The sequence below is a fragment of the Telopea speciosissima genome, chromosome 10 (genome assembly GCF_018873765.1).
Source record: "Telopea speciosissima isolate NSW1024214 ecotype Mountain lineage chromosome 10, Tspe_v1, whole genome shotgun sequence".
NCBI lineage: Eukaryota > Viridiplantae > Streptophyta > Magnoliopsida > Proteales > Proteaceae > Telopea > Telopea speciosissima.
In genome coordinates, this window is record NC_057925.1 from 7,172,898 (window position 1) to 7,185,391 (window position 12,494).

General features: G+C 41.3%; 1 protein-coding gene across 3 annotated transcripts in view; it reads left to right on the top strand.

Annotated features, from left to right (window-relative positions):
• Window positions 1-12,494, top strand: part of LOC122641852 (structural maintenance of chromosomes protein 5) — a 103,253-nt gene that overhangs the window by 42,617 nt on the left and 48,142 nt on the right. For all 3 annotated transcript variants that reach the window (XM_043835166.1, XM_043835167.1, XM_043835168.1), the window contains exons 10-12: window positions 10,082-10,203; window positions 10,289-10,433; window positions 10,521-10,586. In XM_043835166.1, the coding sequence (XP_043691101.1) occupies window positions 10,082-10,203; window positions 10,289-10,433; window positions 10,521-10,586 (333 nt within the window). The remainder of the gene's footprint in view (window positions 1-10,081; window positions 10,204-10,288; window positions 10,434-10,520; window positions 10,587-12,494) is intronic.

Below are 12,494 nucleotides of genomic sequence, written 5' to 3' on the forward strand. Positions count from 1 at the left end.
GCATATTGATAAAGCTGCCGGGCTGTGTTCTTATTGTGGGAAAACAAATCATACTGTCGAGACATGCTGGTCCAAGCATGGGAAACCCAAATGGACCCAAAACTTGGCCAATCACGCAACTCCTGAAGATGGTTCTGACTTAGTTGCACATAGTGATACTAAATCTGGTTCAGCCATGGGAGATTCATCTTCCAACCTTCGTGATGAGGTTCATCAATTGATGAGCCTTATAAAGAGTCTAGAGTCATCCACTTCCACTACTAGGGCACCTACTTCCACTGCCACGTTGGCTCATCAGGTACACTACACCTGCTTTCTTTTCCACCACTTCTATACCCTGAATCATTAATTCGGGTGCTTTGGCTCATATGATTGGGAAGTCATCCATTTTTAGTTCTATTTCATCTAACTCTTACACTCCTGTTATTGTGGCCAATGGTTCCTCATACCTGTTACTATGCATGGCACTACTTATCTTTATTCTAACCTTTCTCTCTCTTCTGTATTACATGTTCCTCAGTTTCCTTTAAGTCTTCTTTCAGTTAGCTAACTTATTAAATATTTGAACTGCTCAGTAACATTCGTCCCTTCTCACTGTATTTTTCAGGATCTTCACACGAGGAAGACGATTGGTGGAGGGTGTGAGAAAGATGGGCTGTATTACCTGTATGGTGCTGCTCCGTCTGCTTCGGCTGCAACTACTACTATTGGTGGAGAGTCCCCTTTCCATTGGCAGTGTAGGATAGGGCATTTATCTTTGTATAGACTAAAGATTTTGTTTTTGTAGTTTAAATCTTTAGATTGGTTAGAGTGTGAGGGTTGTGAGTTGAGTAAGCATCATCGTGCTACTTATCCATCTCGTCCTATGCCTCGTAGTACGTCTTTATTTTCTTTAGTACATTCAGACGTGTGGGGTCTTTGGTGTGCAAGCAATAGACATGGTTTTCGGTATTTTGTCACCTTTGTGGATGACCATTCCAAAACTACATGGTTGTATCTTTTAAAGGATTGGTCTGAATTTTTACATGTATTTCAAAGTTAAAGACCCAGTTTAATGCTTCCATTAAAATTTTTCGGTCTGATAATGCTTTGAAATTTGTTCAAAATGAGATTTCTTTTTGTGTTGCTAACGGAATGATTCACCAAACTAGTTGTTCCTATACCCTTCAACAAAATGGGGTAGCGGAACAGAAGAATAGGCATTTCCTTTAGGTAGCCTGGGCTCTTATGCTGCATATGCAGGTGCCTAAACTTTTTTAGTGCGATGCAGTCCTTATTGCTTGTTTTTTGATTAACCGAATGCCTTCATCTGTCCTTGCAGATAAATATCCTTTTTCTATTTTATTTCTTGACTTATCGATTTCAGCTTGCCTCCTCTGGTTTTTGGGTGTGTCTATTTTGTTCATAACCTTCATCTTCTTGGTGATAAGTTAGACCCTAGGTCAACCAAATGCATCTTCTTGGGTTACTCTCGGACCCATAAGGGATATAGGTGTTATAACCCTCTGACTCGAAGGCAATTTGTTGGTGCGGATGTCACCTTCTTTGAAGGTACATCTTATTTTTCTGGTTAGTCCACCTTGTCAGGTGATCCGTTAGCTGTGTCTAATCCTCCTCCCATTCCTGCTGTTGTTCCTATCTCTACCTCTCCACTACAGGTGTATCGGCGCAAAAGGCATATTGAGCAGCTCAATACAGATAATACTGGTCCACCTACATCGCTTCCTGTACCGTCTTCAACTTCTGGTGGAGATCCTAGCTTACCTGCTTGTCCTGACTTACCAGCTAATCCGGATCCTGATGACTTACCTATTGCCACTCGGAAAGGTAAACGTTCATGCACTCAAAAATCTTTAGTTGCCTATCTCATTGATGAGTTTGTTTCTTTGTCTCATCTTACATCGTGCAATCATAGTCTTGCTACTTTCCTGTCTACTTATACCATTCCTCGCACCCTTACTGAAGCTCTTGTTATCCCTGCTTGGAAGAAAGCTATGGATGTGGAAATGGATGCCTTAGTGACTCGGCATACATGGGAGTTGGTGGATTTACCTCATGGTAAAGACTTGGTCAAGTGCCGATGGGTGTATACTATTAAGTGTCATTCTGATAGTTCTGTTGAGCAGCTAAAAGCCCGCTTGATTGCTAGGGATACACCCAGACCTATGGTGTTGATTGTTTTGAGACCACCTCTCCTGTGGCTTGGTTGAATTCAATCCATCTCATTATTTCTATGGCTGTAAATTTTGATTGGCCCTTATACCAGTTGGATATGAAAAATGCTTTTCTTTATGGTGAGTTACTCGAAGAGGTCTATATGGAGCAACCTCCCGGGTATGTTGCTTAGGGGGAGAATAGTGGACGTGTGTGTAGGCTGCAGAGGCCATTTATGGGCTGAAACAGTCTCCTCGGGCATGGTTTGAGAAGTTTAGTTCCATTGTGACTGGTTATGATTTTTTCTCAGTGTTTCTCAGACCATTTTGTGTTTGTTCGTCGTCAAGGAAAAAAATTGGTTGTTCTTGTTGTCTATATAGATGACATCATTATGTCAGCAAATGATGAGAGTGGGATTAAGGAGGTGAAAGATTACTTACAACAACTTTTTTAGACTAAAGACTTGGGCTAGCTTCACTACTTTTTTGGGATTGAGGTCATTAGAAGCACAAAGGGGATCAGTTTGTCTCAAAGAAAGTATGTGTTAGATCTCTTGACCGAAACTGGTATGCTTGCTGCAAAACCAGTAGATATTCCTATGGATCCTAATAAAAAATTTGGCACTGATGATGGTGAGTACCTTAAGGATGTACACTCCTACAAAAGCTTAGTTGGAAAGCTATTATACTTGACTGTCAATAGACCGGATATATCTTATGCTGTTGGGGTTCTTAGCTAGTTCATCCAATCCCCATGTAAGTCTCATTGGGATGTCACTATTCGGGTCCTTCGGTATTTGAAGGGTGCTCTTGGGAAGGGGCTTATTTATCGTTCCAATAGACATATGGACCTTGTTGCCTACTCTGATGCAGATTGGGCAGGTTCGGCTAGTGATCGTCGGTCTAGCACAGGGTATTTTATGTTTGTTGGAGTAAATCTGGTTATGTGGCAAAGCAAGAAACAGACCACAGTTGCCAGATCCAATGCTGAAGCAGAGTATAGAGCTATGGCTCATACTACTGCAGGGTTGATGTGGGTTAGATCTCTCCTACTTGAGATGGGTTTCCAGTTCCAACTCCTATGAAGATGTTTTGTGACAGCCAGGCAACCATCTATATCGCTAGTAATCTGGTCTTTCATGAGAGGACCAAGCATATTGAGGTGGATTGTCACTTTGTTTGAAGTGTCTTTTTGGAGAAATTGATTGAGACACCATTTGTGACTTCCTCTGATCAGTTAGCTGATGTATTTACCAAATCTTTATTTGCTCCTAGGGAGTGTTGAAATATGAGTCTAGGGGCAGAGGTCTTTTTACTTTGGTTTGTTTTAGTCTTTTATTATGTCAGTTTGATGTAGGGGCATTGTCCTAAAGTCTTTCCTATTTTTGTTATAAATACTAAAGTGGCTGTTGAAATAGGTTACTTATCCCCTATCCGATTGGGGTAATAAGCAGTCCTAATAGAATTAGGACTGCTTCCTAACCGATTGGGGAAGTACCCCTAGTTAGATTAGGATGTTTCCTCTTTATTCCCTTTTATTTTTGTCCTTTTTTATTGTTTATCTCCCTCAACCGAATCCTAGTTTGGTATTCCTAGTTGTACTAGGAATCCCTAATATGATTAGGACTGAGGTTGATTCCTATTTGTACTTGGATCCTTATCATTCTACTTAATATAAATACAAGGCCTGTGTGATCTAAGGATCTACAGAGTCTTACCCTAATTCAATTATCTCTACTTGGTATCAGAGCTAATCTCGAATTAGGGACCATCTCCCACGATATTTCAGTTTTTTTTTTTTTTTTTTTTTTTCTCTTTCTCTCTCGGTCTCTCCTTTCTCTTCTCCCTTGTTCTCTATTGTCACATAGGGCAGCACTGATGAGGTGATCTTTCGATCCAGTTGCTGCCCCCATTACCTCATGGATGCTACTACATAATTCTGCTCGATAGGAACCAGCACTTCGAGCTTGCGCAAATTGGAGCTTCAGTTCTTTGAGGATTGCTTCTACTTCTAATACAAGGAATCATCTCCTTTTTTTGAAGACCAGAAACTGCAGCAGGAATATCTTATTATTGCTTCATGTTCCTATCTCAGATCTGATCACAGTTTCAAGACCTCCTTGAGATCGATATTTACCAAATCAGGGTTTTTTTCCAAACCCTGACAATTGTCGATCTAGGAGTTTGAGCTCACTACTGTATCTGATTTTTTGAAGGCTTCTTCTCCACCTATTTGGACCCACTCGACAGCAATTTGGGCTCCCACAGTTCATTTTTATTGAAGAGGACCTCCTTGAGATCGATATTAGCAAAATTAGGGTTTTTTAAAACCCTACCTCTATCAGATTGGGAGCTACTGCAGTTTTTTTTGGAATCTGATTTCAGGAAGATTTTTCTCCCATTCTTAAGGGCTCCTTATCCTCAGTTCAAGTCCATTCACTGCAGGTTTTTTTTCAGCCCCTTGGATCCTTCATCGATTTCATCAAATTCAGGGTTTTTTCAAAACCCTAACCATATCGATATAGGGTTCTTATTGGCTGCTGGTTTTCATATTTGGGATATCACTTGAAGATATTTTTTGGCATTCTGTGCTGCTAGTATGGGTGACTCTACCAACTCTATAGCTACCTCGGATCATGATAGCAACAACAAGACAGATTATTACAGTTTTTCACCTAACCCTATCAAACTAAATGGCTCTAATTACCTTCTATGGTCCAGATCAGCCTCCTTTGCCATTGCTGGCCGTGGTCTCATAAACCATATTGATGGCACTAGTGTGAAGCCCAGTGATAAAGGCTCTGCTCAGACTAAGTGGCTTGCCAATAATGGTGTTCTCATGTCATACCTCTTAGGCTCTATGACTTCAGAACTACGACATAATTTTCTTCTTCTGAATACTGCCGACCAAATTTGGGCTGCTTGCAAGGAAACCTACGGGCAACTTGGTAATGATGCCCAAGTTTATGAACTTCGAAAAAAGGTACTTCACACTACTCAGGGAGACCTTTCTGTTTCGAAATACTATGCTACTCTCCGCAGCCCGTGGCAACATTGGACCACTTCTCTGATTTTCACCCTACTACAGTTGATGACATTGCTTCCTATAAAAAGCATATGGACAAGATTAGGGTCTATGACTTCTTGGCTGGCTTAAATGTGGAATATGATCAGATTCGTGTTCAAGTGTTGGGCCATAAACCTTTTCCCACACTTGAACAATCTTATGCCCTGGTGTCCTCTGAGGAAAATCGTAGGGCTGCCATGTTGCACCCTCCTACTACAGATAGATCAGCTCTCAGGACTGCTGCCCCAGCCTCTTATGCACCTAGTGGCACTGCTTCTCTTGGTGATTCTACTACAGGGAATGTTGTTTGTGAGCACTGTCACAAAACCCTATCACACCAAAGAGAGGTGCTGGAAACTTCATGGGAAACCGGCAGATTTTGAAGCTAAGCGGGCTGCCAAGACAAAGATAAAGACAAATCCCAAGGCACATCAGACTGCGATTGTTACTGCAGCCCCTGCTACTGAAACTGGTCTATCCCAGGATGATATACAGGCACTCCTACGTATGCTCAGGTCTTATGCTGCTACTGCCTCTACTACATTAGCTACTGCCAATTCTTCGGCTCCTTTAGGTTCACACTTTGCCCGGTCAGGTATTCCTTTTGGAGGTCATTGTGCTTCTGTGGCTTCCCATCCTTGGATCATAGATTCTGGAGCCACAGATCATATGACTGGTTCCTCTAGTCTGTTTCACAGATATTCTCCCATTTCTGGGAAAGATAAGGTCAAAGTGGCTGATGGTTCCCTTTCCTCCATATCTGGAACAGGAATCATACAATGCACTTCTTCTCTTCCCTTGACTTCTGTTTTGCACATACCTAATTTTACTACTAACCTCCTTTCCATTAGTAGTATTACTCGTGATCTTAACTATAAAGTCACTTTTTTTCCTTCTCATTGTGTATTTTAGGATCTGGACTCTGGGAAGACGATTGGATTGGGTAAAGTGCATGGTGTCCTGTATCTGCTTGATGATGGTCGCTTCTCTCCATCATCCCTACCATCTCCGCTGCATCAGAACTCCTTGGTCTCTTCTGAACTCTACCAGTGGCATTCTCGGTTAGGTCACCCCCCTTTAGGCATTTTAGCTCATTTATTTCCTAATTTGGTCACCCTACGTACTGAGGATGACTTTTTTTGTGAGGCCTGTGTTCTGGCCAAACAGACACGTTCAAATCATCCTATTTCAAATAAAAGAAGTTCTACTTGTTTTAATTTGGTACACTCTGATGTTTGGGGCCCTAGTCGTAAACCATCTATTTTTGGTCATCGTTGGTTTGTGTCTTTCATTGATTGCCATTCTAGGAACACTTGGGTTTATCTTTTGCACACTAAAAATCAGGTTTTCTCCTGTTTTCAACATTTTCATAAAATGATACAAACTCAGTTCCAGGCTACTCTCCAAATATTGAAAAGTGATAATGGAACTGAGTATATTGAGTCCCAATTTCAGAAGTATTTGGCTAACCATGGCATTATTCACCGGACTAGCTGTGTTGATACCCCTGCCCAGAATGGCGTGGCAGAAAGAAAAAATCGTCACCTACTGGAAATGGCCAGGGCTTTGATGTTTGCGAGGAATGTTCCCTCTCAATATTGGGGGGATGCAGTCCTCACTGCTGCCTATCTTATCACTAGGTTACCTTCTCGGGTTCTTGGTTCCCGTACTCCCTCTGATATTTTATTGGGCCATTCCTCCTTTATTGTGCCTCCCAAAGTCTTTGGGTGTGTGTGCTATGCTAGGAATACTAGCTCCCCTGGCAAACTTGAGCCTAGGGGGCTCCGTTGTATTTTCTTGGGTTATTCTCCGACCCAGAAAGGTTATAAGTGTTACCATCCCCCTTCCCACCGTACCTTGGTTAGTATGGATGTGGTTTTTCATTAGACGCTTTCTTATTATTCTTCACTACCTCTTCAGAGGGAGAGTACAAGTGAAGATATGCCTTTTGAGATTCCTCCACTGGAGGTTCCTCTAGCTGCTGCCCAGCCACCCACGGCTGCTGCCCAGCCTCCCACGGCTGCTGCCCAGCCTCTCACAGCTGCTGCCCAGCTTCCTTTGACTGCTGCCCAGTCACCTTTGGACATTGCCCCACCTTCTCTGACTGTTCCTCCCTCACCTACTGGGAATCCTTTACAGGGTGAGACCATAGAAAATAGTGATGTTAATGTTCCTATTTAGGGGGAGCTGACTCCAGTGCAAAGAACTATTGGTGAATTTCAGAAGAGAATTGACAACTCCAACATACTCGCCTATACAAGGGGCAGAACCAACAGAGGGCAGATGCAATCCACTTTAGCACCAATACCCATTGAATTGCCGGCTCCAGATCCAGATCCTCCATCTCTTGGTAATCCCTCCTCCTTCGACCTACCTATTGCTCATTGCAAAGGTACTAGGACTTGTACTTTACACCCTATATCTTATGTTGTCTCTTATGGTTCTCTTTCTCCTTCTTCTCGTGCCTTTGTATCTTCTCTCTTTTCTGTTTCGATTCCTAAAAATTGGCAGGAAGCTTGTACAGATGGAAAGTGGAAGGCAGCGATGTTGGAAGAAATGGGAGCACTGAATAAAAATAATACATGGGAACTTGTGAATCTTCCTCCAGGGAAAAAACTAGTTGGATGTAAATGGGTCTTTGTGGTTAACAAGAAGGCTGATGGTTCTGTGGATCGATATAAGGCACGTCTGGTTGCAAAGGGGTTCACTCAGACTTATGGAGTTGATTATCAGGAGACCTTTGCACCCGTGGCAAAGCTCAACACCGTCAGGGTGCTATTATCCTGTGCTGTAAATCTTGGGTGGGGTCTTTAGCAGTTAGATGTCAAAAATGCCTTCCTCCATGGAGAGCTTGAGGAGGAGGTATACATGGACATTCCACCAGGATTCTCTAATGAAAGGACTAAGGGCAGGGTTTGTAAATTGAAGCGTGCCCTTTATGGTTTAAAGCAGTCACCTAGGGCTTGGTTTGGCAGATTTCATGAGGCTATGATCTCAGCAGGTTACAAGCAAAGCAATGCTGATCACACTTTGTTTATCAGACGACTTGGTAACAAGGTTACTCTTCTCATAGTCTATGTGGATGATATTGTGGTCACTGGTAATGATGATGCTGCAATCAGGGATTTGAAAATTCTTCTTGGCCGTGAGTTTGAGGTCAAAGATCTTGGTTCCCTAAAATATTTTCTAGGGATAGAAGTTGCTCGATCTTCAAAGGGCATCTTTCTTTCCCAAAGGAAATATGTCCTTGATCTATTGACTGAGACAGGGTTGCTTGGCTGTCATCCTTCAGATACTCCTATGGAAGCTACTACAAAACTTAGGGAGAAAGAGGGTGAACCTGTTGACAAGGGTGCTTATCAGCGGTTAGTGGGCAAACTAATCTACCTTTCTCACACACGTCCCGACATTGCGATTCTTGTAAGTTTGGTGAGTCGGTTCATGCATGATCCCTATTCCTCTCATCTGGATGTGGTCCGTCGTATTTTGAGGTATTTGAAGTCGGCTCCAGGAAAGGGAATTCTTCTATCTTCCAATGGTCACTTGAAGATTGAAGCCTATACTGATGCCGATTGGGCTGGTTCCCCTGACAGGAAATCTATCTCTGGCTACTGTTCCTTTGTGGGTGGGAACCTTGTCACATGGCGTAGCAAAAAGCAGAATGTTGTGGCAAGGTCTAGTGCTGAATCCGAGTTCCGTGCGATGGCACAAGGCATTTGTGAACTTCTGTGGCTTAGAGGATTATTGCAGGATATCAGTGTTGCTGTCCATCTTCCTATGATGCTTAATTGTGACAATAAAGCTGCCATTAGCATTGCTCATAACCCTATCCAGTATGATCGTATTAAACACGTGGAGGTTGACCGACATTTCATTAAGGAGAAGCTTGAAGCTGGCCTCATTTGTGTTCCCTTTGTGAAGTCTACTGATCAACTAGCTGATGTGTTCACTAAGGCACTGAGTAGCAAGCTGTTTCATCCTATATTAGTCAAGTTGGGCATGCATGATATATATGCTCCAACTTAAGGGGGAGTGTTGAAATAGGTTACTTATCCCCTATCCGATTGGGGTAAGCAGTCCTAATTCTATTAGGACTGTTTCCTAACCGGTTAGATTAGGATGTTTCCTCTTTATTCCCTTTTATTTTTCTCTTTTATGTTTCTCCTTTTTTATTGTTTATCTCCCTCAACCGAATCCTAGTTTGGTATTGCTAGTTGTACTAGGAATCCCTAATATGATCATGGTACTAAATCTCGTTTCATTTCGGTGTTTCGGTCTGACCGAAATTTCTGAGATACCGAAATTTCGTCGAAATATGGTATTTTTCCATTTTGGATTGGTATCGTATCTCGGACAGTTCGAGATATATGAAATTTGGCGAAATATCGCCGAAATTTTGCGAGATTTTGAACCTTGAATATGATTAGGACTGAGGTTGATTCCTATTTGTAATTGGATCCTTATCATTCTACTTAATATAAATACAAGGCCTGTGTGATCTAAGGATCTACAGAGTCTTACCGTAATTCAATTATCTCTACAGTGGCTGACCTGCGTGAGAACATTCTGTTCTGCTGCAGGTCCCTTTCTCTCTTGGGATTTGCGTGTCTCCTCTGCATTCTTCTTTTCTTCTCTCTTCTTCTTCTTCCTCTAGTCTGGTTATTAGTTCTTGAGATTATGATAATTATGATTGTGGTTTTTGAACCACCATGGCTGTTGCGAGGGAGCATTTTTCCATTAAAACAGGAAGCACTTTTTAAATCTGTGATGGAATTTAAGACATGTTTTCTTGCCTTGGTTGTTATTAAGGGGGTCTGTTTATCATTTATGCAAGGTTTTAACTAACTCGTTCTGTTAATAGAGAAGTCTAAACCTTCAAATACGGGAACGGGACTGTTCTCATAACGAAAAGAAGTTGAATATATCGGGCAAGGAAAAGGCTTTAAATGAGAAGAGAGAGGAACTGAGGAAGTGCCTAAACAGGTCAAGTTCTTTAGGTTAAACAAATTCTATATGGATTTCTAATTTTTCTGTTTTTTCATTGACCTTTTCTATTCATGCTGTGCAGTCTGAGGGACATGGAAAGTGCAAATAATAAACTTTTACAGGCTTTGAAAAATACTGGAGGTGATTATATATTTCAGGCTTATCACTGGGTACAGGAACACCGCCATGAGTTAAATAAGGAGATCTATGGTCCTGTCCTCCTTGAGGTGCTTTTATTTGTATGCAGACACTTCTTTTGTATTCATCCTTTCATTGGCTGCTGTGCTTTATTTAACTGGGTGTTGCATTCTCAGGTTAAAGTTCAACAACCTGTATTTGCAAACTACTTGGAAGCACATGTGCCTAAATATATCTGGAAGGTATTTTCTCCAAATATCAATGTGATTCAACCATCTCCATCCCCACCCCAAAAACAGGAAAATATTCTCACTTTTTAAAAATTTTGATTGGAAGTAGAATTTTATTTGATGAATCCATATTTTATTTTCTAATATGCAAACTACTTAGAAGAACAAAATAGAGTTTGCTATGAGAAAACATAAGCGGAAAAGAAGGGGGAAAAAGTAACAGTCATAGGAGGGGGGAAGAGCAGATAATGAGAGGGAGGGAGAGAGAAATGCCAGCTAGGCCATTGCCTAAGTAAATAAATCAATCATTAGCCTTAATCAATTGAGGGGGAAGGGGGGAGGTGTTACAATGCTTATTTATAGAAAGCAGGAAAAATATCCTAGATCAACTTAACTACTAATAGAATAAAATATCTTGTGACATTAACAGAACCCGAATCAGTAGATGCACAAGAGGAATAGAGAAGAGAAGAGAGGAGAAGCGATAAGTTGAAAAGAAAATGTGAGAAGAGAGAACACAGCCCATGGTTTGAGTAATGAGCACAATACTCAAACTGCAGGGTGAGGGGATCTATTTATAATAAATAAAGAAGCAATTACAACCTAAACCTGGGTGCACAACCCATAACCAACTTAATAACTTAAGAACATAATAAATAAAGACAATGACAACACTGCCCTTGGCTTAAAGAACCGACACACATACAACCCCATGTCGACAATATATGACACTCCCCCTCAAGCTGGAGCATAGATATCACCCATGCCTAGCTTGAAACACCCTTGGAGAAACACACTTCGAAACAAAACTTTGGTCAACAAGTTTCCAAGTTGATTACTCAAGCTAACAAACAGAGTGGAAATCAACTTCTTCATTATTACATTATGAACAAAATGATAGTCCGCTTCAATATGCTTAGTCCTCTCATGAAAGATCGGATTACTAGCAATGTGAATAACTCCCTGTTATCACAGAACATGTCCATAGGTTTGTAATGTAAGGCTAGGTCAAAGAAGTCCTAACCTACAGTAGGATCATAGGTATTGTCAAAACAGCAAGTTATAACACTTAACCAAACACCAGATTGGTGCAACTCTCAATTCGGCTCTGATACAATCATTCCTTCATCTCTCCTAGTCTTGTCGCATATCCTCCTCAACATCTTCATCTCCGCTACACTCATATTATCTATTTCTCTTCTTAACAGCCCAACATTCCGCCCCATATATCATCGCTGGTCTTATTACTGTCTTGTAGAATTTCCCCTTAAGCTTAATAGGCATGCGTTTGTCACATAAAACTCCTGATGCACCTCTCCACTTCATCCATCCTACTTTAATTCTATGGGAAACATCATCCTCTATATCACCCTCTTTGTTAATGGTTGACCCCAGGTATCTAAAGTATTCATTATGTGGTAGCTCTCACTCCTCGAGTTTCACCACTTCATCACCTCTCTTAGTTTGACTGAAGTTACACATCATATATTCTGTCTTTGTTCTGCTTAACTGAAAACCTTTTGATTCCAAGCAAGATCTCCATAACTTCAGCTTCGCATTAATCCCTTCCACTATCTCGTCTATCAAAACAATATCATGAGCCAAAAGCATACATCAAGGGACCTCATCTTGGATGTGCCTGGTTAAATAATCCATGATGAGTGCAAACAAATAAGGGCTTAGAGCTGATCCTTGGTGTAACCCAATTGTAATAGGGAATTCACTACTTTGGCCCTCTGCAGTTTTGACACTTGTCACTATACCCTCATACATGTCCTTAATTATATCCACATAGTTACATGAGCTCATTCTCTTCCCTAGGACATCCCAAATGAGCTCTTTAGGAACTCTATCATAGGCCTTTTCTAGGTTGATGAAGACCATATAGAGATTCCTTTTGTAAGCTATAAAAATTTCTAT